The sequence below is a fragment of the Lemur catta genome, chromosome 7, assembly GCF_020740605.2.
Source record: "Lemur catta isolate mLemCat1 chromosome 7, mLemCat1.pri, whole genome shotgun sequence".
NCBI classification, from domain to species: domain Eukaryota; kingdom Metazoa; phylum Chordata; class Mammalia; order Primates; family Lemuridae; genus Lemur; species Lemur catta.
In genome coordinates this window covers 39,876,134-39,900,226 of record NC_059134.1, presented here as the reverse complement: position 1 = coordinate 39,900,226, position 24,093 = coordinate 39,876,134, and the positions used below count along the sequence as shown (strand labels likewise).

The following is a 24,093-nucleotide window of genomic DNA, read 5'->3' as shown; positions in this document are numbered from 1 at the left end:
GGCTGCCCTCACACTCCCAAGGAACAGCCTGGTGAGGTTCTCACACACTTCCCTCCGGCTTCCCTGGAGAACGTGTGCACTCCAGGTGGACCGAGAGGGGGGTCTCCATTCCCCAACTCTCGCAGACCTACAGGCAGCTGGAAACCTCCTGCCTCTGAATGTGAGGACAGTGAGATCTACGTGAATCTTCACCGGCCCGGGTTCACCCCTCTAGCCGCTCTGCAGAACTGAATGTTGGCAGCACTTTACATATCAAAACCGTCCAATTGGAGCTGACCTTTGGGCCTTGGGATCCATGTTGAATTCATATCCATTTAGATTTCAAGTGTTCAGAAAAATGAGAAAGAATTTTATAATAGCAAAACAGTCCCTCCTATCCTCCCCTCCGACACACAAAAAAATTGAATGAAATATGAGGAGGTAAAAAAAATGGAGAACTTTGTGAGAATGGTTGACTTCATCTGTACTTCCGAACAGAAATGGGCAAGTTATCAGAATTAAAATTGCCTTATAAAGTCTCTTTACACAGCGGAAGAGATGCTCAAAAATGCATTTTTTGGCCCAAATTTCATTTTTCCCTTGGGATCTCTCTTTCCTACCCCATCTTTCTAACCCTCTGTCTTTCTCTCTGGCTTTGACTATGTAGGCAACTTCAATTTTATTATATATGTGGGTCAAAACCTTATTTTAGGAATCATCTTGGCTCTGAGACTACTGCTGCTTTTTCAGAAGCAAATAGTCTCGTGGACTGCATTTCGCATATGCAAAACACAGCCTCATCTACCGAGTCTGCCCCCAGGGCTGGCGTGGAGTCCACAGTACAGTCTGGTGAGGACACCGGGCCTGGCTGCCTCGCTGTTGGGCCTGTGACTGCTTGGAGCTCTCTTTATAGACTATGGAAATAGAACTGATGGCTCAAAACTGTTTTATCTTGATAAATGAAATAAACAAAGTTCAGTCCCCAACACTGGTATGGACAGGAAGTGATAGGCATTCAGGTAATATCCAAGCTATAAATGTCCATGCTATAAAGGACCACAAGAAAGGAAGAGCTCCGCGTGCCTTTACTGGTGTTCTGGCTAATCTTTTCTCTCTTCTCTTGGTCTGAAGGCCTGCTTCCTCCACGACAGTGCAGATGAAAATGCTCCTGGTCTCCCCATTGAGAACCTGGGGCCAGGCTGAGGTGGACGCCCCCTCTCTGTGGTTTCCATAGCAAAATGCTCTGTGTACATCCGGGACTCACATTTCTCTCTTGTTCTGTGGTTCTCTGTTTCACTAAATAGATTGTATTCCTGATTCCACCACTGTGCTTAGCTTAATAAATATACACTGAACTTTAAAAAAAAAAAACAAATAATGTAATACTTTAGAAATCATGGGTAGCACTCTAATGGCTCAGTGTCCATATGAGTCAAATAGACTTTGTATAGCCAGCAGCAGGACTTAATAAACCTTTTTTAAATCATTCCCGGTCTGGGTACAATAGCTCCCACTTGTAATCCCAGCACTTTGGGAGGCCAAGGCGGGAGAATTACTGGAGGCCAGGAGTTCAAGACTAGCCTGGGCAATATAGGGAGAGCTTATCTCTACAAATTTTTTTTTTTAAATTAGCGGAGTGTGGTGGTGTGCTTCTTATAGTCCCAGCTACTCGGGAGGCTGAGGTGGGAGGATTCCTTGAGCCCGAGAGCTCAAGGCTGCAGTGAGCTATGATCACACCACTCCAGCCTGGGCAATAGAGTGAGACCCTGTCTCTAAAAAAATAAAAATACGAAAAAAATTACTCCTATGTGAAAAAATGCACCAGCAGTGCCAAACATCCAAATTAAAAATGAATTTCTGAAACCCAACACTTTCAAAAGTGGAGACCTGCTTCTAATTTCTAACTACATGAAAGGATTTTTACTTCTGAGAGCAATGAGACTGATAGAGCAATCAGATGCTGCTAGAGGACAGAGCCAGGAGTGTACAGAGAGAATTGTCTCCTCGCTCTAGTCCAAGCGGCTTCCCTCGTTGAATGAGAGCCGCGTCTGAAGTGTCAAGACCGCTGGGTGAGAAGAGCAGTGAGCGGGCGTCAGCTGTGCCGGCAGGAACGGAATGCATCCGTGCTGTTTGCTTGCATGTGAGACCTGTCAGTAATTTATTCGCTAAAACAAAAACAGAAACAAAAACAATGATTCTACCTGTTTTCATTCGTTTTAAAATCCTTTCCTGTTTTCTCCCCCCTTGTACTTATCATTCTGCTTTGTTTCCAAGAGGGATATTCATTTAGGCTTCAAGGCATGTGAACTTGGAATAACCTGGTGGTACAGTATACAGCCTGAAGTATGTATCATGCCTTCTACTCAGTTAATTCCCCCCTGGATTATCCTGGATGTCCCTTAGGCAGGAGCTAAATGTGATAAATGCCAGCAGAATGAACTGATTGGCATAGAAACCAAAATCCACCAGGGAGAAGGGCAAAACCACGAACATATTTTCAGTTGTAACCAGATCAGACTGTAACTGCCTAATGCCTAATAAATGGAGGCAGGTGGGGGGTGTGTGTGTGTGTAAAGAGTTGGAATCTCCTTTGGAAATCACTGTTTCAGAATTTCATGGAAAAATATAATAATAAAACTTGATGTACTTACTATGGGACTATGAAAATAGATGTTGCATTAACCAGAGTTAAATTATACACACACACATACACATTACACACACACGTGAAAAGGGAGCAAACTGGGCCAGAACACAACAGTTAACAGACATTGGATTAATGACATGATTGGGCAAACTCCTTGAGGGCAAGGATTGTGCATTTATGCTTTTTGGGTAAGAGACGCAGTGTGTGTGAAATGGCTAGAGTCGGATAAACATGGCTCTGAATTCCAGTTCTGCCACCTGCTAGCTGTGTGACCTTTGGCAAATTACTAAGCCACCCTACTCCCAGCTTCTTCATCTATAAAAAGGAGAAAGAAAATCATTCCTATTTCTTAAGAATGTCGTGGAGAAAGCACTTGGCATACAGTATATGCTCAATAAATGAGGGTTCCTTCCTCATCCCTTCTTTGCATACTCTGAGGCACCACACATACTACTAGGAGGGCTTGAGCACCTTCCTTTTCACACACTCTTGATCAGGAAGCTACCAGCAGACACAGTGCACCAAAGTGAGAGAGCAAATAAATAGGAAAACACACAGGATCCAGGAAAAGGGAATCTGATAAACGAAAGGAATGAAGGGATTGAAAGGATGGTGGCAGGAAGCTGTAAGATAACAGCTGTATCAGCAGGCCTAGGATGGTGGCTGGGGACAGGGAACTCCTATGCAGATGGGAGGATGTATCCAGGAAAGGAAATGGAGCAACTAGATTATCCGGCAGGAACTACAGTGTGGAAAATGTACAGAGAGATGTTTTACAGAGCTGTTGGACAGTATGAGGAGACTCAGCCAGAGGTTCAGAGAAACTTCACAAATGAAAACAAAGTTAGGGACATAACTCCTAGACAGGAATTATAATTACGTATACTGCTTGTCTCAACAGTAAATATTATTTATCTTTTCACAAATTCTGAAAACACTGATATGAAGTTAAATCAATTTTTTAAATCTATATTGTAGCAAAGGGGATAGAGAGAAAAGGGTTGAAAATAGAGCTAAAATCTTCATTTGCTATAATAAGATGTAACAGATATTGCCTAAAATTAACAAATCAAGAGGTATCAGGTATGGATGCATTTAGGAATATGATGGTAAATACCAGAAGCAGCTAAAAAGGACAAAAGGAGTTCCTCTAGAAACTAAGAGTGAAGAAAGAGGGGCCAGGAAATAGATTTCACATTTTAGCATGATTTGTCTTTTTAAATTACGTGTACGTGTTACTTCGATAAAAGTCAAAATAAAATTTAGAAATGAAGGCTGTCACTGCATGTTGGAATTGTAACATTCAGAATTATAGAATAAAATTATAACAAAGGCAGTAAGCAAGGCCTGATTTCTAAAGGTGAAATAAAATACTCAGCAACAAGTTTGGGTCCAGACTTCCTGTGTTGTGTCTTGCACTCCCAGACTGTTCCCACCACACAGATTACGTCATTTATTGCATTTCTTACAGCAGCTAGCATGGTTTGCTGCATACTGGCAGTGCTTCAATATTTGCAGAATGATAAATAACTATGCCAATTGCTGATTTTTTCTCATGGTGATTTTGAATGAATTTGATCTGGAGAGCAGAGGTGTCACACCTGAAGTTTATAGTTTTGTTCTATATGGAGGGGTAAGATTATAGCATATTAAAAGGTTTCAGAAAGCTCTCCCTGAAACCTGATTCTCAGGTAGACACGCCTCAGGTCTAATCCACTTTATACAATGCATGAGTTCATGGGAGACTCATTGAGACAACTGATATTTAAGTGAAGCAATTTAATGGGCATTTAAATTATACATTCCTATAAGGTTAATAAACCCTACTTATGTGTTAAGCTAGAACCCTGGTTTGCAAGCTCTGTCCTGAGGAACCTAAAGTTCTGGAAGGTGCCTCTGGGAAATCCTGAAAAGGTAGGGGGCCAGGGAAGAGAAGGGATAAGAAAAGTGTTTTTGCTAAAACAAAGGGTGAAAGCTATTGAAACAGACCTTCAGAAAATATTATATCTGTAACCACATTATCTTAGCTTTCCAAGGAAAAGTCTTTACTGAATTAAAGCATAATATTTTGGCCTCAGATTTTATAATGCAGCTTAAAAACAGAAACATCAAAGTAAACAGCACCATGGTGTCTTTGCAAAATTTCCAGTGGAAAATGTCCATTATGTTACCTAATTCCCCCAATGATAAATGTATCTTTGAATTTATTTCCAGGGAAAAGTTTGTCTCCATTGGATGAACTTGTATGATTTTTTTTTTATATTTAAAAGAAACAAAGCAAAATATCTCTATTCCCACATAGTTTCTTTTTGTCTTAGTTGCCTGGAAACTCAGAGTTAAACGAGGGCTCAGTTTTGGAAATGGTGTCTAGTAACATTTAATTTGTATTATTTTATTGGAGGGTCTTATTTTGCAAAGAGAAGCAAGTTAACAATTTGTGGATTGCCGGCAGCATGCAGGCCCTGTATTTGTTGTAAGCCTCATGGGTTATTTCATGAAAAATTTCCAACAATCCTGCAAAATAGGTGTTGTCATTCTCACTTTACAGATGACATAGCTTAGTTTCAGGGAATCTAAGAAACTCGGCCAAAGTCACACGGTTATTGAGATGCTTACAACATTTTTGGAAGTAATGTATACATTCTCAATAATGTACATTTTATATTTAGATAGACATAAGAAATTATTCAAGTCCATTTCATTTCCTTTGATTTCAAGACCATACAGTCTACTTCATTTCAAGACTATCTGGCTTGTAACACACACACACCGTAACTTCTTTCCCTTCTTTCCTTTGCTCTTCTCTTTTCTCCTTCTTTTTCTTTGCCCACATACTGACATTGTCTCCAAGAGATTCTGTTAGCCCTTTGAGGTGCAAAGCTGAATTACATACAGACCCTGGTCTCAAGGAGCTTGAAGTCCAGTGAAGGGGTTAAGGTATAGACTTAACTACAATTCAACGTAGAGAGCAATGAATGCAACGAAGGATACAAAATGTTTTGTGAGTTCAGAGAGGGGAAAAAAAAGAAGTTCCATGGTCCTATCCCTCTAGAATTTTACAGTTCAGTGGACCAAACAGAGACCTAAACAAAATTCGAATACAGTGTGATAAGAACTGCACTGAAATCACTGCATTGTGCCGTGGGCACTAGAGGAAGAAGAAACTAACTTTGTCTGTTTCAGAGTCTTGAGGAGGGATGGTTACAGCAACATGGGCACTCAGGGAAAAGAATGGAGGGGGCGAGGGACTGGGGGTTCCAAGACACCTGCAGGACTGAGTAAGAAGGTGGAGGATGCTGCAGCTGGTAGTGATCAGGCAGTGGTTGGGGAAAGGCATTCATAGGGAGGGGAGCTGATGCCGTGCAGTGGAAGCCTCGGAAATGATTGGATGAGGGTAAAGCTGCCATTTTAGGAGGGAGGCCGGGCAAAAGCAAAGGGATAAATGGAACCCCAGCTACCGGCCTCAGCTCTGAGCATAGAGCAAGGCAGAGCTGCTTAGATACACTGTCCAGCTACCACTGGGAGGGATGAGGAGGAGGTAGGAGGGACTATTACAGTAATTAGAGCATGTGGGCAGCAGCAGTGGCAATGGGGAAGAGGCAGAGACGTGGATGGCCATGCAGTGGCATCAGCAGTAGCACCTGGGAAGGGAGAGAGGTAGGATGATGACTGCAGAGGTTCTGAGATGGTTCAAAATAAGTTCAAAGGGGTATGAGGCTTAATGAAAAGTTATTTTTGAAGGATGCCGAGAGCTTGAGCATAATTTGAAAATAGAAAGGAGAGAATAAAGATGTAAGAGACAATCATGGCTGTCTCTTCGAGAAGTGGTTATGTGTGGGGCAAGTGGGAGACCAGGAAAGAGGACAGGTGGAGCCTCAGAGATGTTCGGAGACTGGCAAGAGCTGCCTGGGCCACCGCAGCTGCACACCAAAATCTCCGAAGGTTCTGGGTATACGGGCACTGGGAAGGTCTTCTTGCTCTTGGCCTGCGGCCTGCAGTGTGTTCTCTGCACAGCAACTACAGTGACTTCTCTGAAGAGTAATTTTGGTGCAGTGACATTCAACACATTTGAATTAAGCAACTACCTTGCACTAGGCACAAGTTATTCTTCTATTTACAAACAACCCATATTATCTTTTCCAGGACTTTCCATTGCTCTCAGAAGAATCACTCAGAGTATCCTTCGTAAAACTCTCTTAGCTGACTCTTACCCATGTGACTCCCTGGGATTTAGGTCAGTCCAGCCTCCCTCAGAGTGACTCTTCACAATAATCCTCCCACAGATTTGACCTATGGGGCAGCTGAGAGGGAATTCTCTGGTTTCCAGCTCTGCCAGAGGACTAGGACTGCCGGCCCCTGGACAGACAGTGTTCACAGGGCAGACCTGGTATGGAGGAAGGTGGAAGTGCTAGCTCCTGTCCCTACATTTTGAGGAGGAAGGGGTCATGTGGTGGTGTCCTTACATCCCCAGAACAGAAGAAAGGATGATGGGTTAATGGTATGATTTCTTTGTCCATTTGTTCAACAGATGTTTCAGGTCCCTACTACACGGTAGATGTGGTAGGGGTTGGCATACAGTGGTGAACAAGACAATCCCCATCTTCAACTAGCTGGCCATCTAGTTAGGGAAGACACAGAAGAACAAAGGTGTATGAGGGTGATACATGCTAAAAGAGAGGAAGCACAGGGAGCTGCCAGAGCAAATGGGATGGGAGCTAATCCGCACTAGGAGGCCAGGGAAACCTTCTGGAGTAAATGGTGTCTCAGCTGAGACCGGAGAAAGCTTAGGGTTATGTTAATCAGGCGGAGCACAGCAGAAGAGCATTCCAGACAGGGTGAACAGTATATTTGAAGACCTGGTGGAGCCTTCAAAAGCATGGTACTTTTCAGAAACTGGAGGACATTTATTAGAGAGGGATCTGAGTGCAGGGTATGTATGAGTTTGGAGGAAGGATGGGTGGATGGGTGGGAGCCAAGGGAAGAGGAAGGTTGGGACTGAAAACCAATAAATCTGGAGTTTGGCAGGAGCCAAACATCATACAGGGCTTTATAAGCTACAAATGGAGTTCTACCTTATCCTGAGAAAATGAAGACCATTTAAGGGTTTTAAGCAGGTGACTGACATGATCACTTTCCTATTTGAGAATGCTCACTCCAGTTGCATGTTCAAAAGACTGGAAGGAAGCAGGCCAGTGAGCAAGCACTCGAAGCCAGAAGGGACAACAGTAGAAGCCATTCTGGATATGTTCTGCCCACAGGCATGTCCATTCAGAACTCATTCATTTGTGCCGAGGCTGGGGGACATGGGGACGGGCCTACCAGCTGATCAGCCTCAGGGCTGTCCCCAGCATGGATCCTCTTCCAGGAAAAGTCCCTTCACCCTTGTTGCCAACAATAACTCTGGGGCTATGTGTCCCACGCCTGCCCCTTTCAAGGCCTGCTATGAACCAGTATTGAGAAGGTCAGGGTAAAGAGGCTATTTCAAAATCGGTCTGTAGGGAAACGGCAAAAGAAGAGAGGGTACGGCCAAGGGGAGGGGGAACTGGACAAAGACCTAGAGACACAGAGTAGAGACGTGAACCCACGACCAGAATGTGAGGCGCACACACTTCTGTGCTCACTCACACAGACCTGCACACTGCCAAGAAGCAGGGCCCCAAACACTCCCTGTTCATGAAGTCCATGTTTCCTAAAGGTGGCGCTGAAATTAAGTACCTGTGAAAAGCAAACTGTGTAAAATGCTAGTGATTCGGGGTAGAGGGAGTCAGCAGTAGAAAGAAGGGGAAACAGGTCATCCACCCCCATTCTTTTATCCTCAAGGGCCTTGAAAACTTGATTTTGCAGGATGCACAGGAAAGCAGTCATTGGCTTCCCTCTATTATGCTAGACTTAATTTATTGCTTGGAGAATAAGGCACTACTTTATTGTTCCAATTCATTGCATCAAATGCAAACATTCAGCCAGAGTTCTCTAATTAGCATCCAAAGAGCTGCCTATGCTGTGTGTGTGTGTGTGTGTGTGTGTGTGTGTGTGTGTGTGTGTACGTGCATGTGTCTGTAAGTTTGGTCTCCCCTACTTGAAACACAATGTAAGAGTTAAGATGATTCACTCACATCACATCTCTCTGATCCTAGCAGTCTAAACATTTGTACAGTCTTTTGTTTCAAACCCAGAACTCCTTACAGTAAACATCTGAATCTCAAGTTTTTGTGCCTGACTTTAATTAACCATTAATGTGCAAATTTACTGATTAGTGCACTGGCTAAATGGATTTTTGCTTCCTTTGGATTTCACAAAAAGAAACCACCACCTCCTTCTACCAAACTGATAACAACTGACATCTGATTAGAAAAGGCAAAACTAATTAGAATGGGTGCAAAGGGGATTGTTTGAGTCACCTACATTAATGCACATTACAGTAAAATATCTGTCAGATTTTCCATTAACCCTCTTGCATTTCCATCTCCAGGTTCAAATCTATTTCTTAACCCTATACCCTTTTTTTCCTTAGTTGGAAACTTGGTATTCAACAGGCTAACTTACCCACTAATGCTTTAAATGCACAGCTCTTATTGATGGATGTGACACACAGACAAAGAGCTTGGAGTGAGAATAATAGAAGCCATTCCCCTAACTGCGGAGTTGAACCCTATGTATTATGATCTCAAGGCTAACACGTTCTTCTTGTTATTGTGTTTATTTCTTTATTGAGGGATACAGGAGTTAACTGTTGCTTTACACTAATTCATTTCATTGTGCTCTGAGCTATTACATATGAGGATAACAAAATAAAACAGAAAAGAAAGTGGAATATCCAGCATACAGAGTTCTAGTCTGTAAAAGGGTAAAGTAACATGTTTAAAATTGAACTTACTGACTTAGGGGAAATACCCACATAATTTTTGCTCAGTTACTACATAGAGTGGATTGCTAAGGATCAGGACAATGTAATACGTGCACCGAATGAGAATCCAAGAAGTAGTAGGGACAGATACTTCCTTCAGATCAAAAGCTCACTGAGGGAAGGAACCATGCCTTACTGATCTTTTAGATTAAGTGGGTAGAAAGGGGATCATTTAATCTCTCAATCCCCAGTTCCAGGCACGCTGTAGGTGCTCAATACATTTTCATTGTTTGAATGAATGAATGAATGAATGCAAGAATTATGGTTTTGTCCTCTTGGGAAACTCTCACAGTGACCCTAAATGGATTCTTAAATCTTAATGGATGATGTTAAAGAAAAAGAGAATAAACGAATTTTCTTTGTCATGTAAAATATCTAACAAAACTCCAGAATTTTGCCTTAAAAATTAAATTGCCTACCCACTTCCTTGTTTTTTTCCCATTTTTATTTGGGATCAGAAGCATCAAGTAGCCCAGCAGCATATCAGCCTAGCAATACAAGCAAGAATAAGCATGCAATATGATGAAAATAGGCCTCAATTTGAAAACATGTCTGTTTATTTTTAAAAACTTTAAACAAATTTTATGCTTTCCCTGGTTGCACCATGACTTCATCTTTGCACTCAGTTGTAGCATCAGTCTCCAGAACTGTGTGTGGCAAATAGCAGGCATTCAAAAAATATGTTTTTGAACAAATAATCAATTGTTTCATGGCTCCTGGTAGGGCACACCAGAAAACTTAGAGATCTGTGGATTCAGAGAAGGCAAGTTCAGTGAATTTGACTGAAGATCCCTCCCTGCAAGAAAATTGACTGAGGTGGTGATTTTGCCTGGGAATGTAGAGAATAGTGACATTTCAAACATATATCACAAAAAAGGCTCTGATAGCACAACTCAAACCACCTCTACCTCTTTTCTTAACTTAGGCAGCATAGTATTTATAAGCCCAAGATTTAAAATAAGGCCAATTACTAACAATAACTCTGAGCAAGTGATTTGACCTTTCTGAGCTTCAGTGTTCTCACCTGTAAAAAAGGTTGATAGTATCTATCATTTGGGTTATTTGTATATGGTGCAGAGTTGGTGCTAATGTTCAAACAAACTAATAAAACAACAACAAAAACAAACCACACAAAGTGCCTCCCACTAGTTTTCCAATCGAGATTCTTCAGTATCAATTATATTAACATATGTATCTGGAAATTCACTCTGCATCCTGGTCTAAGCACTAGTTTCATAGAGTATTAAAAACAAATTTTTCACCCGGGCGCGGTGGCTCACGCCTGTAATCCTAGCACTCTGGGAGGCCGAGGTGGGTGGATAGCTCAAGGTCAGGAGTTCGAGACCAGCCTGAGCAAGAGCAAAACCCCGTCTCTACTAAAAATAGAAAGAAATTATCTGGACAACTAAAAACATATATAGAAAAAATTATCCGGGCATGGTGGCACATGCCTGTAGTCCCAGCTACTTGGGAGGCTGAGGCAGTAGGATTGCTTAAGCCCAGGAGTCTGAGGTTGCTGTGAGCTAGGCTGACGCCACGGCACTCTAGCCCGGGCAACAAAGTGAGACTCTGTCTCAAAAAAAAAAAAAAAAACCACAAATTTTTCTTTCCTTTATAGCTTAAAAGATAAATGATGAAATATCAAAGCTAAACTGAAAATGTAAATACCATGTTCCTGGCTGGCCATTGACAACCCACAGTATGTCTGTATCAACCTTTTCCCCTTTTGCCAAGTCCCAGCCAAGGTGTTATAATGAAGTCACCAAATGGTCAAGGGTTATTTGCAGTGATCACCTAGCATCTCCTGGGTCTTTATCCCATCTTCACTCTAGATACCATGTCATTTATATTCACCCTTGACCACAGGTTTGTCATCACCTTTTGGTCTCGTTCTTGGGTCCTGAATATACTGACAGATTTTGTTTCCAGCTTCTTTAGGACTTTGGTGTGGTTTTGTCTTGGACCTTTCATGCCCTTGACTTCCTCTAACCTGGTTCTGGCCTTTAAACCCAAACCCTGGCACTAGCCTAATTGGATCGTCCTTCAGTCAACCTCTAGGCTCTAGCAAAGGGGTGGCTTGGATATTATATTATTGCAAAACATGAAATTCATGATAATTTTTCCATTAGAAAAGGGATTTCCAGCTGATACAAGGTTTCTATCTCTTCTCTGGCAAATTCATCAGACAATTATAAGGATTTAGAAGATTATCAGTACATGAGAGCCACATTGATTCCTCTACCACCATCCAGGACAATTTGGAGACAATTTTCTGTGTGTTCATGTTTAAGATCAGATATATACAAAATTACCTTAAAGAAGCAGGGAGGAGAATATCAGGAGACTTGCCTGATTTACACTAAAGGTTGATATGGAGTAGTGAAGGATAAGTTTGGCTGGGAAGAGAGAGTGGGGTGAAGTTCTTAATATATGATTGAGGAGCTTGGCTTAAACTAAGAAGGAAATGTACAAATTTATGTTTCAGTCATAACAAACCATCCATTCACTGGCTGCCTTCCCTCCAAGAAGTTTTAGAGATGGAAGAGTTCTAAACCAAATATAGAATCCACTTGAGTTGCATGGATCCAATGTTAGAAAAAACATTCACACTTTTAAGTGATTGATTATAGCTCTGAAAAAGATCACTTGTTGGATCAAGAGGTAAGCACTTTTGGATTAAACCCTCATGAGCCCTGGTCAACCAATAACTCTTACACATCTTAAACAAGTGTTCAGTGACTTGAAAATAAATCAGAAATGCATGCACTGCATCCCTTTCTTGCTCTCTCCCATAACCCTCAGATCAGGAAGGGAAGAAAATTATAGCCAGGAGGTATCTCCATTTGCCAAGCCCCAGATATTAGCAAGACAAGAGTCCACTGAAGACATTTTGTGAAACACCAAATACTATTTTTCCCAGTCTCTGGAGAAGAGATTACTTAAAACCACCCCAGGCATGGAACAATAAGGATATATCCAACAATTTGATTATGCCACAGCCATCCCACAGCCATCCCTCAGGCATCATGCACATCTAGGAAAATAGAGACGGGTACACAGTAAAGGGAGAGGGACATAGGGCCTTCCAATTTCAGTTTTCAGTCTTTGCCTGAACATGTGGACCTGTCTGGGTTCAGAGTTTTGAAAGGTAAAAAAAAAAAAAGGTCACCTTTGCACATTTACTGCATAAATTGCAAGCAACTGCTCAACAAATTCAAGCTACCAATTTGTAGCAGAGAGCCAAGATTTCTACCATTTCCAAGGCTAAAGGGCTCCAATTAGCAAATCCCATAGTAAATCTTCCTATGTTTGACACAAAGTGAGTATGACAAGCATAAAAAAAAAAAATACATGACTCCTGTTTTCATTTAGGATGCTTCAGTTAATAAATTTAAGAGTTGCTTAGTTCCTAATCCTTCCCCCCACCATTGACTTTGGTCATAAGTAACAGAGATTTAGCTGTTCTGGCATGAGAATACATATTTGTACTGTCTACTATAGATGGTAGACTTCAAACTACCCTCACTCAATAGAGAATACTTGGCAATATACTGGATGATATAAAAAGAATCATAAAAACCTAAGAAATATGTATATCAACCAGAAGTTGGACAGGTGCGATGGCTAATGCCTACAATCCTAAGACTTTGGCAGGCCTAGGCGGGAGGGTCACTTGAGCCCAGGAGCTCAATGTTGCAGTGAGCTATGATCCCACCACGGCACTCTAGCCCAGGCAACAAAGCAAGACCCCATCTCAAAAAAAAAAAAAAAAAAAATTGCTTCTCAAAATTGTCATCTTGGGCAGGAACTCATTTTTTTTTATTGCCTTCAGAGAAAGTTCACACACCACACTTGAAATGCAGCCTTGTCACATCACAGTTATTGCTTGGTTTTGACCCAAAGCGGCATTACCCAGCTTGACTGTTTTCAAAGATCATCCTGACAGGATGAATACTGTTGCAGTGGTAATAATCTACCCAATGTGCTATAAGCGCTAAAGACAATCCCCAGAGAAAATTCTATAGCTGTATTGAACAATAGCACCATGATTAGCATTTGTACAAGCCCCTTCACAAAGTGAATACTTTCAAGACGGCAACACTTACTTGACAACAGAGCTCTAGCACATTTGCCTAAAACTCAGACACTTGACTTTAAAGTCATACATCATAGAATCATTGAGCTGGGGGGACAATGTGGTTCAACCTACAAAGTCGGGGTAAAGCTTTAAGTGGGTAGTCACTGCCTGTTTAGTAGAGACCTTGAACTTGAAATGCTGCCACTGTTACCACCACTTTTTAAGGGCCTGCTTGAAGAGATGAAAATTATCTGGGCATCATATGTGTCCTGTGCAATGGGAAATGTAAAAAGTTATCTAAGGCCTTGGAAGATGTTTGTTGATTTGGCCGTCAGCACCCCTTGGTGAGCTTTGGTCCTGGAATCCCGGTGGCGACTACGAGGGCAGGAGTATGGTGTACAGTTGCTGATATCAGTGGTATGTCCGGAAACAGCACAGAGGATGTTGGAGGTGGTAGGGAGGCTCCCAAAAAAGGGCTGATGGGGCACCAAAGATACATATTTCCTGTTGCAAAGTGTTTATTTTGGTTAACTCCGTAATGTTGACTCAGGAGGGCCAACAATTGCACAGATTTATATTTTTAAAATTTCTTTCTTTATTAGCTCTGAAGGTTAGAGATTTAAGATTTTCTTTATCCCCAAAGGACTTAAACTACTATGTAGATTATGTAAACAGGACTCAGTAGTAGAAGAAATATTCCTTTTGAGAATCCCCCATTGATCTGCAAGTAGTCATTCATTCCCCAACAAATCCTACCTGTGTGCTGTATATCCTAGTGTCTGAAAGCATGGGCTTCAGAGTAGGCCATCAGAATCCGGGCTCTGCTATTTATTATCTGTCTGACCCTGGGAATGGTATTGAACCTGTCTATGCCTCAATTCTCTTTACCTGTAACATGGGAATAGTGGTATTTCCCTCATATAGGCGAAATGAGATACTGCAAGTGAGGGAGACAGTATGTCATGCCAGTTATAGAGTAAGTACTCAACAAATTCTAACTCATTACTATCTCATTGTTTATAATTTCCATTTTATGGTGAGACATCTGGGCCCAGGGAGGGTAAATTGTTATGCACTTATCATACTGTCGGACAGTGGAAGAATTAGGGATAATTCTCTTTTATTTCCCCATTACTGTTTATGTTAGAATGTGGGACTTACTCTAATGCCTTTCCTGCATAAGAGTAGTGCTTGTTTAAAAATAACATTTTGGTTATTTATGGCTGTTCCCATGATAATCACAATAATAGTCAACTTATTCTAGACTCTAGGCTGAGAATTATCTCATTTCATTCTTGATGTAACTCCAAGAGATATCATTATTACTCCCACTGATAGGTGAAGATACAGGCTTAGAGAAGTTCAGTGAGTTGCTTGCAGTCACACAGCTAGAACTGCCAGCGTGAGAATTTAACCTACATTCATCCAAATCAAAATGCCTACATATAGAATTAGAAAGTAGTTCTACAATTTGTTTTTAAATGATCCCAAAATTGCCTGTGTTTAAAAAAGGAATTTTGTAAAATATATACATGACTCTACTCTATAATCCACAATTTAAAAAAAAAAATACTTCTTAAATGGATAAGAGCTGAAAGCTTTCCTTGGTGCACAGCTTGTAAGCTGTTGTTGAGTTTAGTTTTCTCCTGGCCCACATTTAGGGCAAAGGTTAGACTGGACATAGCCTGTGGTGTTTGTGGCATTCTTTTCTGGGCAGCAGCCATGAAAACTACTCTAGGAATGTTTTTGGAATCACACTCTGCACCATCATACTGTCCTGACATACTGTTTTGACGTGTAATGTGCTGTCTTTGTGCTTGGACAGATAATGCAGGCCTGTCAAATTACATGCACAGAGCAATACTCAAACTTCCTTCCTTCCAGGAAGAGTTTCTTCTTTCAAGTTCCCTGGGGATCAGGGCTTACTCACCAGTGTGTGCTCTGGAGGTACAGAGCTGTCTCTTCATACTGTTCATATTTGGGGCAGAAGAAACCTGTTTTATGTTAACCAAAGGACAGAAGGTAACCACAGATTTTTTTTGTCTGTAGTCATGACGATTTTATCCTTTAACTCTGAACTCAGGCATTACTTTCCTGAGGAGATTACTTCCCTGATTTCCCCTTGCTGTGTAAGATACTCAACTTCTGTGCTCTCATCTCACCCCTCTTTCTACCTGGTATTAAAATGATAGTTTTTAAAGCCTGTCTCCCTTTCCAGACTGTTTGCAGACACGGATCATGTCTTATTTAAGGTGATACTCAGCCCACAGTATGATATGTTGGCCACTTAGACATTCCTGTTGGTGGTACAGGTGTAGATTGGTCATTTAATACTCTTAATATCACTGCCGGCCTTATTCCAATACTCAGCGTTAACACAACATCTTGCACATGGTAGGTTTTCAGAAAGTGCATGTTGACTTCATGATGCATGAACATGGTGCATATCAGAGTATGACCAGACAACTGGATATATCACTAAAGGCATGAGCTATAATGCAATATTCTTAATAAGCAAGGACCTTTGATCATTACAGATCCTAAGGACAATAATACTACAAGGAAACACTAGCCCTTGCCTCTAGCTGCCACAAATGAACCAGGCTTTATGAAGTCTTCATATGAATCCATCAAGATCACTACTGTCTTGGTCTTGCTCCTGTCCCAACACAAACCTAATGGTAACCAAAGCATAATGACCAAGCTAAGTGGTGTCTGGGAACTCTATTTGGAGTAGCATAGCCTTACCTGTCTGTGTTGTTGGGAGACTTGATACCCCAGTCCTGTGATGGGCTGATTCTGCATTTGCTGAAGCAGGATCTTTTGCTGAAGCGGCAAGGGGGACCTCAGCAAAGACTGGCTTGATAGAGGTTGGGTGGGCTGGGATGGTGGCTGTTGCTGTTGCTGCTGCTGCTGCTGTTGCTGCTGCTGCTGCTGCAGTTGTTGCTGCTGCTGCTGTTGTTGTTGCTGCTGCTGCTGCTGCTGCTGCTGTTGTTGCTGTTGCTGCTGCTGCTGTTGTTGTTGAGCTGAAATTGAGCTCTGCTGCTGTTGCTGCTGCTGTTGTTGCTGCTGCTGCTGCTGCTGTTGCTGCTGCTGTTGGGTGTAGTGCAGGAGAGAAGGCTTGTTTTGGGAGGGTAAAACTGAAGGCATCTGCTGGTTTGCTTGATCTGAGTTAAAGTGGAACAAAGGCTTGGTGTTGCCATGACGGGGCTCCATGGCCTGGTGCGGGTTGTTAATAAAACTTCGACTGAGATCCTGAGGCTTTTGCTGCATGAGCACATCCAGGTGCCCACCCTGGGCCGAGGGGCTGGCCTTGTACATGTAGTTAGACATGACTTTCGGCTGGCTGCTGCCGCCAGCTACCCCAGGCATGGGGGAGCTCTGTGGGCTGAATGGCTGCTGACCAAAAGAAGGGCTGGGGATTTTCTCCTGCCCAAACGGACCGGGGGATGGGCCGGCAGAAGAGGGCAAGGCTGACCAGTTGGTGGGCTGGTGCTGCTGCTGGTGCTGCTGCAGCCGGGCATGCTGCTGACGATTGGCAGCTATCTGTTTGAGCTGCTGGGCATGGGACACCTCCTGCCAGCTCGGCAGGGCCCGGCTTGCTCCTGAGGCTGTCTGAGGCTGAGCCTGGCTCTGAGGGACTGAAGGGATGGGGGACGAAGTGGAAAGGGCAGAGCTGGCCATGGAGAATGCAGGGCCAGCTGATGGGGGCCTCAACTGAGGAGAGCCTGAGGGGCCCTGAGTCAGGCCTGGTGAGTATTCACTTTTGATCGCTATTTTCTCCATGGGCAAGGAGGGCCTGGGTGTGCTCCTCTGGCTTTGCTGACCCAGGTCAATGCTAAATGGGTCATCCTGCTTTATGGTGGCATTGATCATGTTCTCCAGTTCAAGGTCACTCATGGGAGGCACAGATATGTTGGTCAGTTCATTGAACAGTTCCTGCAGCTCCGGATCCATCAGTTGCTCTCCAGAGTCATCTCCGTACCTATTAGAAAACATACTCTCCTGGGTCATTTGGCCATCCACGTGCTTACTGCAAGACACAGTCTCTCCTGGCTCCTTCTTCACCTCCTTTAAGCCCATGTTAAATATACCATTGCCAGGAGAATGTGTGTGGGGTGGCAGAATGTTAGTCTTTCTCAGGGGTGCTTGGCTCATAGGCAAGGTCCCTGACATAATCTGACTTTGTCCATTATTTACTTGGAGGCCACCTTGTCCTGCAGATAGATTTTCCCCGACACGAATTCTTTTGATATCCAGGAACGAATTGTCGACAAAGCCATTGGGCCTCTTGCTGTTGGCAGGAGACAGGTTAACTACCTGTTTTCTTTTCAAGGAACCCTGGAGCTGAAAGACAGAGGGGAATAAAAAAGAAAAATATGATATATTAATTTGGTTGTGCTTCTAATCAAAAGTGATATAATACTTAAATGTTTCCTCCATTTACACACAAGATGCATTAAAAAAAAAAGCACAAATGAAGCACAGTTTGAAATATAACAAAACTCACAGTAAGACAAGACGAACAAAATAAAATGTTTCTGGAGGAGCAGATCGATTAGTTTAGAAATCACAGTAGTTCCCATGATTGGTACATAGGTTAATGGATAAAGAATACTTCAAATATCATAAGGGGTTATTCACAATACCTAGATTGATCACTAAGGCATTGATGTTTTCTGAACTAGGCCAAAGTATTCCACACACATGCACACACAACTCCATGCAGCTACAAGTGATTACAGTGCACAATTTTGACCAAAATAGGAAACACTGACAAGTCTGAGGTTGGGTCAAAATTTCCATTTTCTTCTTTCATGGATTCAACCCCTTCATCACTATTATTTTCTACATAAGTAATTAGAATAGTTCTCAGGTCCAAGAAGATATTCTATTTATTGTTCACCTATTTGTCTTCCTATAATTCCACTGCTTTGCATTTAGGCCCACATAGCAACATCATGTGGACGCACGAAACCATGAGATTATCCTTTACCAAATGAGACACTCTGCGCACAGATTTTCCTGGGGATTCATTTCTTCTGTTGTCTGTCTCTAAATTTTGTAACCAAAACCAAGGTGTTGAGAGGCGGTACTGCGCAGTTGTTAAGAGCTCAGGCTCTGGGAGAAGACTAAGCCAAACTTAAATTCCAATTTTGTGCACTGTGTGACCTTGATAATTCACTTGTCTAAGCCTCAATTTCCTAATCCCGAGAATGGGGACGATAGCACTTAACTCCTAGGAAGACACGAGATAGTGCATGTAGAAGTTTAGGAAGTGCTTGCTGTAGTCACAACTCAAACAATAGTTGGTAGAAAAAGTATGCCTTGCTACATTCTGAAAGGGGAGCATGTTTCTAAATAAGCAACATGTTTAAATATTTCATGAATGTTAAAGTACTTCATTCACTAATTCAGCAATCAGATTGTACTTTACAAACCTTAAAATTTATAGAGTAAGGCTTAAGGGCGATACAGCAACACCAATAAATTAATAAGAAACATAAAACATTTATTGTTGGTCTGCAGGTCCTTGTTGATTTGTCTCTAAAGTGAGAGACTGTATCTCTTAAAATGTGGCTTTCCCCGTGCTTCTGACTCACTCAAATTATTTAATGTTTGCTCAGGATAATTGTAAAATACCTGGGACAGAAAGATATTTCCCAGATAGAAAATTCTCCTTTCTTCTCTTTCCTCTTTTTGCCACTCCCTCACCCTCCTAAACATTTCTAGGTAGCCTAATTAAGAAAAGGAAATTAACGTAATTGAGTATATATTATATGCCAAGTGCTTTAAATATGGTTACTTTATTTCCCTTAATCTGCACAACAACCCCATTAGACAGGCATTATTACCTTTATTTTATAGATAAGGAAATCAACACTCAGAGAAGCTAAGTAACTTGCGCAGGGTCATATAGCTAGTTTGTAGCAGACCTGGGCTTTAATGAAGGGTCTGTTTGGTTCTAAAGCCTGTGTTGTTTCCATCGTATGATGCTGGAATTAGCTTGTTTAGGGTAGGGTCTCCTTAGCACAAAGAGGCCAGGAGCAGTGAGCACAGAGACATTCTAGATCTCAGGTAAAATGATGAGGAATCTGGGAATGGCCAGGATGCAGCATAGGACCAAATGTGAATAATATGCGTCTTGTCATCTAGCTCATCAATACCTGTTTCACTCGCCCCTATCTGTGGTTTTGCCCACTCACAGGGAGTATATAGTTATGGTGGATGTGCCATGTTGGTATATCAGGTTTACCATTTCACCATTGCTGATTGGTAATCAGAGAAAGGAACCTGACCCAAATTGGGCCAATCAGTCCTTCCTTTCCATGAGAATTCTGGATTTGGAAAAAGTGAGACCAGTCTCTCTTTGAACGGCTGTATAGTGATTTTACAAAACTTGTGAGCTGTTGTTTCATTATCTCAAGCAGAGCCATAGAGGAAGTATTTAATAAGTCTGAATAAAGAAAGAAGAATGAAGCAAAGGAGACACACATGTTTTGATAGCATTTTGAGACCTGTTTCAAATCCCAGGTCAGCTCTGCCTTTCTCCTTGTTTACTTTAATACACTACGGAATCTTATAATGAATTTCCCCTTTTGCTTAAGCTAATATGAATTGGGCTTCTGTTACTTTCAACCAAGAGTTCTAACCAAGTCCCCTGAGACTTCGCATTCAGCGATGAGCAATTTGTAACAAGGGGTGGGGCATACTTTGTATCTGGGAATGAAGCTTCTCCCAACTCCCATCTTTACTGTCTCTGCATGATTCGCTGACTCCTAATCTTGTCTACTCACTGGTGTAGACAACGTCATCATCATAGAACAATGTCAGCCATCACCACATTCAGCAAAAACTCAAAGTTGCCACTGTCTATCCTCCTGGATCAGGAAAAGCACATACCAGAGCGATTCAGCCATGTTGCTTCTGATTTATTTCGGCATAGGATTCTTTTACAACTGGTAAACACACAAAGGAGCACATTCTTTTTCCAGGTTTGGGTATCACCTTTGATTTATTTTCCACTGCTTTGAAAAAACCTGTTCTGCCAGATTCTCCCATTGCTCTGGCCACTCCCTGTGCAGTGCTGCAAGCACTCCGGGAAGCAGCACTAACACTGTCTTTAGGCCACCAGAATTGTAGAGGCAGTAATAGAATTAGCGATAGTTACAGTAGGAGTGATAATAACAATAACAACAACAACAGCAACAAGAGAGTCATTTATTGAGGGTTTGTGTGCTAGGCATTGTGCTAAGCACTTTGTATGGATAATCTCATTGGATTCTCACAGCAACTTTGAGAATCTTTACAGCTCTATAAGGCTAATGCTATTTCTCTTCCCTCCCCCATTTTTCAGATGAGAAAACTGGGCTTTAGAGACTGAGTGACTTTTCAAGGTCACACAAAGAGTAAGCAAGGAAGCCAGGCAGCAAAGCAGGCGTTCCCACTGCAGAGCCTGGACTCTGCAGGAGACGGCACTCTAGCCCCGACGGAGGCGAATGGTACCCAGGCCCCTGTCTGGAGGAAGCCTGAGATGTAGTCCTGATTATTCTGCCATTAACTTGCTTTGCTACTTTACAGAAGATATTCCACTTCCCTGGGCCATACTTCCCCTCTTTATAAATAAGATTATTTCTTAGATTACTTTCCTGCCTGAACCCAGAAAATACCAAGCACTGAGGGAGTGAGGTTTGCTTTTTAAGCACTATGTGTGCTGGTGTAAGGTGCCCACCAAGCACAGCTGGAGGGATGTCTTAAGATGAGGAACAGAAGAAGTGATGTGCGATTCCATTAGGATGAAAGAAATCCCATTAGAACTGCATTGGGCATGATGCTTAGCCAAGAGAATTCTGGGGATAGGCTGTGCCTTGCCTTCTAGAAGCTTCTAATCATAGTCATATCACCAAGGCCCACTGAATGTCCACATGCAGTAGGCCCCATGCTACTGGCCCAATACAATCTAAATGATTCTCCAAGTTCATTCTCTGCTTTGAAATATTTCCTTTGCTGGACTAAAATTCTTCCATCTGATATATAGTTTTGAATTATAGTATAGAGTTTCTTAAGATGCAAATACTCTAGAAACAGGAGAGGAGGAACACAGTCATTATTACCTCAGTGAGAAACAGTTTATCAGAAAATTCAACTTATCAGAACAAGAATAAAGCCCTATGGGAACAAGACTCAATCACGTGAATGACGGGGAATGACGACTGGGGTTTAAATGGAAAAGGGTGGGGCAGGCCTGGATGACAGCACCACACTGTGGACCTGTTGGTGGTTGGGGGGGAAGGTCGAGGGGGGACTTCCCAAAACGGATCTCTCACCCAGGGCTGACTTACCCATTAGGCACAGCAGTCACAGTGCCAGGGCCCATGACAGTCTTAGGGGCCCATAAAAATGTATTATTAATATATTATTTTAAAACAGGGAAAAATGGGCTCTTACAGTAAATGTTTTAATATATAACATTAATTTATTTATCTTTATGCCAACACAGTCATAAAACATAATTTTTAATATTTTTTCAAAGAAGAAGGGGCCCTCAAAGGCAAGAGTGCCTAAGGCCCGTGGGAGGCTCCCACCATGTATTGAATGCTCATTTTAGATGTGCACTCTGTGGTATAGAGCCTCGTTTAATTTTCTCTCACAGCTCTCTGAGGCATGTATTCCTATCCCCATTTCGTAAGTGAGGAAACTGAGGCTTCGGACATGAAGATTACACAGTAAGGATGTGGAGGCAGGAGGCCAGCCCAGGTCTGTCTGGTCCCAAAGTCCTGATACAGAATCACTCACCATACTGCTTGCTTTCCTTTCAGCCTTCACCTTGGCACACGGCGACAGTCAGCTGGATACAGTGGACCCAGATGGCCAAGACAAAAGGCCAATACAAGGAAGATCCATTGTATGTTCAGGGCAGGGGTGAGGGCATTTGGGATGCAGAGGGATGGTGGCAGGGAGAGAATAGTGACATCACTGGTGGGGGTTGATGGTGAAAGCCCAGGACATCATCCCCAAGGCTCCAATATAGGAAAGGGAAGAGACAAAGGGTCATTTGGCCAGTCAAAAAGATTTACTAAGCACTCAGAGGGAGTTCTGAACCATACCGCATCAAATCATCCCTGGCACGAGGGAAAGTAGGCATATGATTAAGCGAGCGGCAGGATGTAAAGGCTTCCCGTCAGCACTACATCTCAACTCTCCACTTCGCCCGTTCCCCAGATGGACTCAGAAGCATTTTCTGGTTTGCATGATACATCTGCACCCCAAAATTATGTTTAATAATTTGTGAGATTGTGCATTTAATATCACCCTTTCAGTAGCCATCTGAGGAAGGGGCTTCTCTCGGGAATGATTTCCAACACAACAAGTCCAGTGTGACTTGCGTAGGACACAGGAATCGCTGTACTTTCTTTTGCTGAGGTCCAGCGAACTGTTTCTTTCCACTCTTGTCCTGGTTCTCATTGTTCCATTTGAACACCTCGATGCTATCTGAGGCCTGCGGTGTCCGCTGGGGGAAGGCGTAGGCTTGCTCAGGGCACGGTCCAGACACAATGGTCTGTCTGCCCCAACGGCTGGGGCTGGAGGCACCTAGAACAGCCAGGGAGAAGAATCCAGCACACGGCAGAATTGGGCTGGGGTCCCTCAGCGAACTCCTTTTTAAACGGCTATGCTTTACTCTTCCAAAGGACTTGAAACATAAACTTTCTGGAGGGATTTGAAAATGCCATTATTGCACAATCCTCTGGTTTCAGTTTCTTCCCCTGCCCCCTATCCCTTTCCACAAAATAAATGCATTCTTTGTCTCCTGCTGCCCTAGAAACAAGGAATGTGCCACACAAAGGTAACAATTCAGTCCATAGGTCACTTTTTTTCCCCCCAAGTCGATTTCTGTCTTTCTCAGGAACCAAACACAAGAACCAAATTTGCCACTGCCTAGATACTCAGGGGAGTATCTTGGTGCCACCATGTGTAAACTTTCCTCAGGCCGTTTCACTCGTGGCTGATGAGAGAGAGGGCTGGGGATAGACAACACTAGAAAGAGATTAACTCCAAAGATAATATATAACTCAGTTTCGTTCTTGAAGTAAAAAATGTTTGGGATCCTGGAATAGTAAATTCTAGCTCATCACAGCACTTGGAGGTGAGAGCAATTCCTCCCTGGCTTTCTGGCCCCTAAACAAACTAGATGGGGTTTTCAGGCTTTTGCTGAAGACGGCAAAAAGCCCCTCCTTCTTATCTGGCCCTGTAGAGTTCTGAGCTCCCCTGTTTTGCTAGATATTGTTTTACGTCCACATAGTAATTAGGTTTGCCCAACCAGATGTTAAGTCCCTTGAGGGTGGGTCCTGTCTTGTACTTCTCTGAATTCCTTTCAGTACCTATCGACCATGCTGGGCATAATACAGGTGTTCAAATAATAGTTTGTTGACCTCAGTACTTGGGAAGTACTTACAGTGGTAAGAAGGCAGCTGTGGCTTGTAGGGG

The 24,093-nt window shown here is 42.6% G+C and overlaps 1 protein-coding gene across 1 annotated transcript in view; it reads right to left on the bottom strand.

Moving 5' to 3' along the window:
• The window catches only part of MAML2 (mastermind like transcriptional coactivator 2), a 133,726-nt gene that overhangs the window by 87,269 nt on the left and 22,364 nt on the right, over nucleotides 1-24,093 (bottom strand). Inside the window, exons 2-3 of the mRNA XM_045556929.1 lie at nucleotides 23,018-23,199; nucleotides 16,357-17,955 (exon numbers count right to left, since the gene is read on the bottom strand). Coding sequence (XP_045412885.1) covers nucleotides 16,357-17,955; nucleotides 23,018-23,199 — 1,781 coding nt within the window. The remainder of the gene's footprint in view (nucleotides 1-16,356; nucleotides 17,956-23,017; nucleotides 23,200-24,093) is intronic.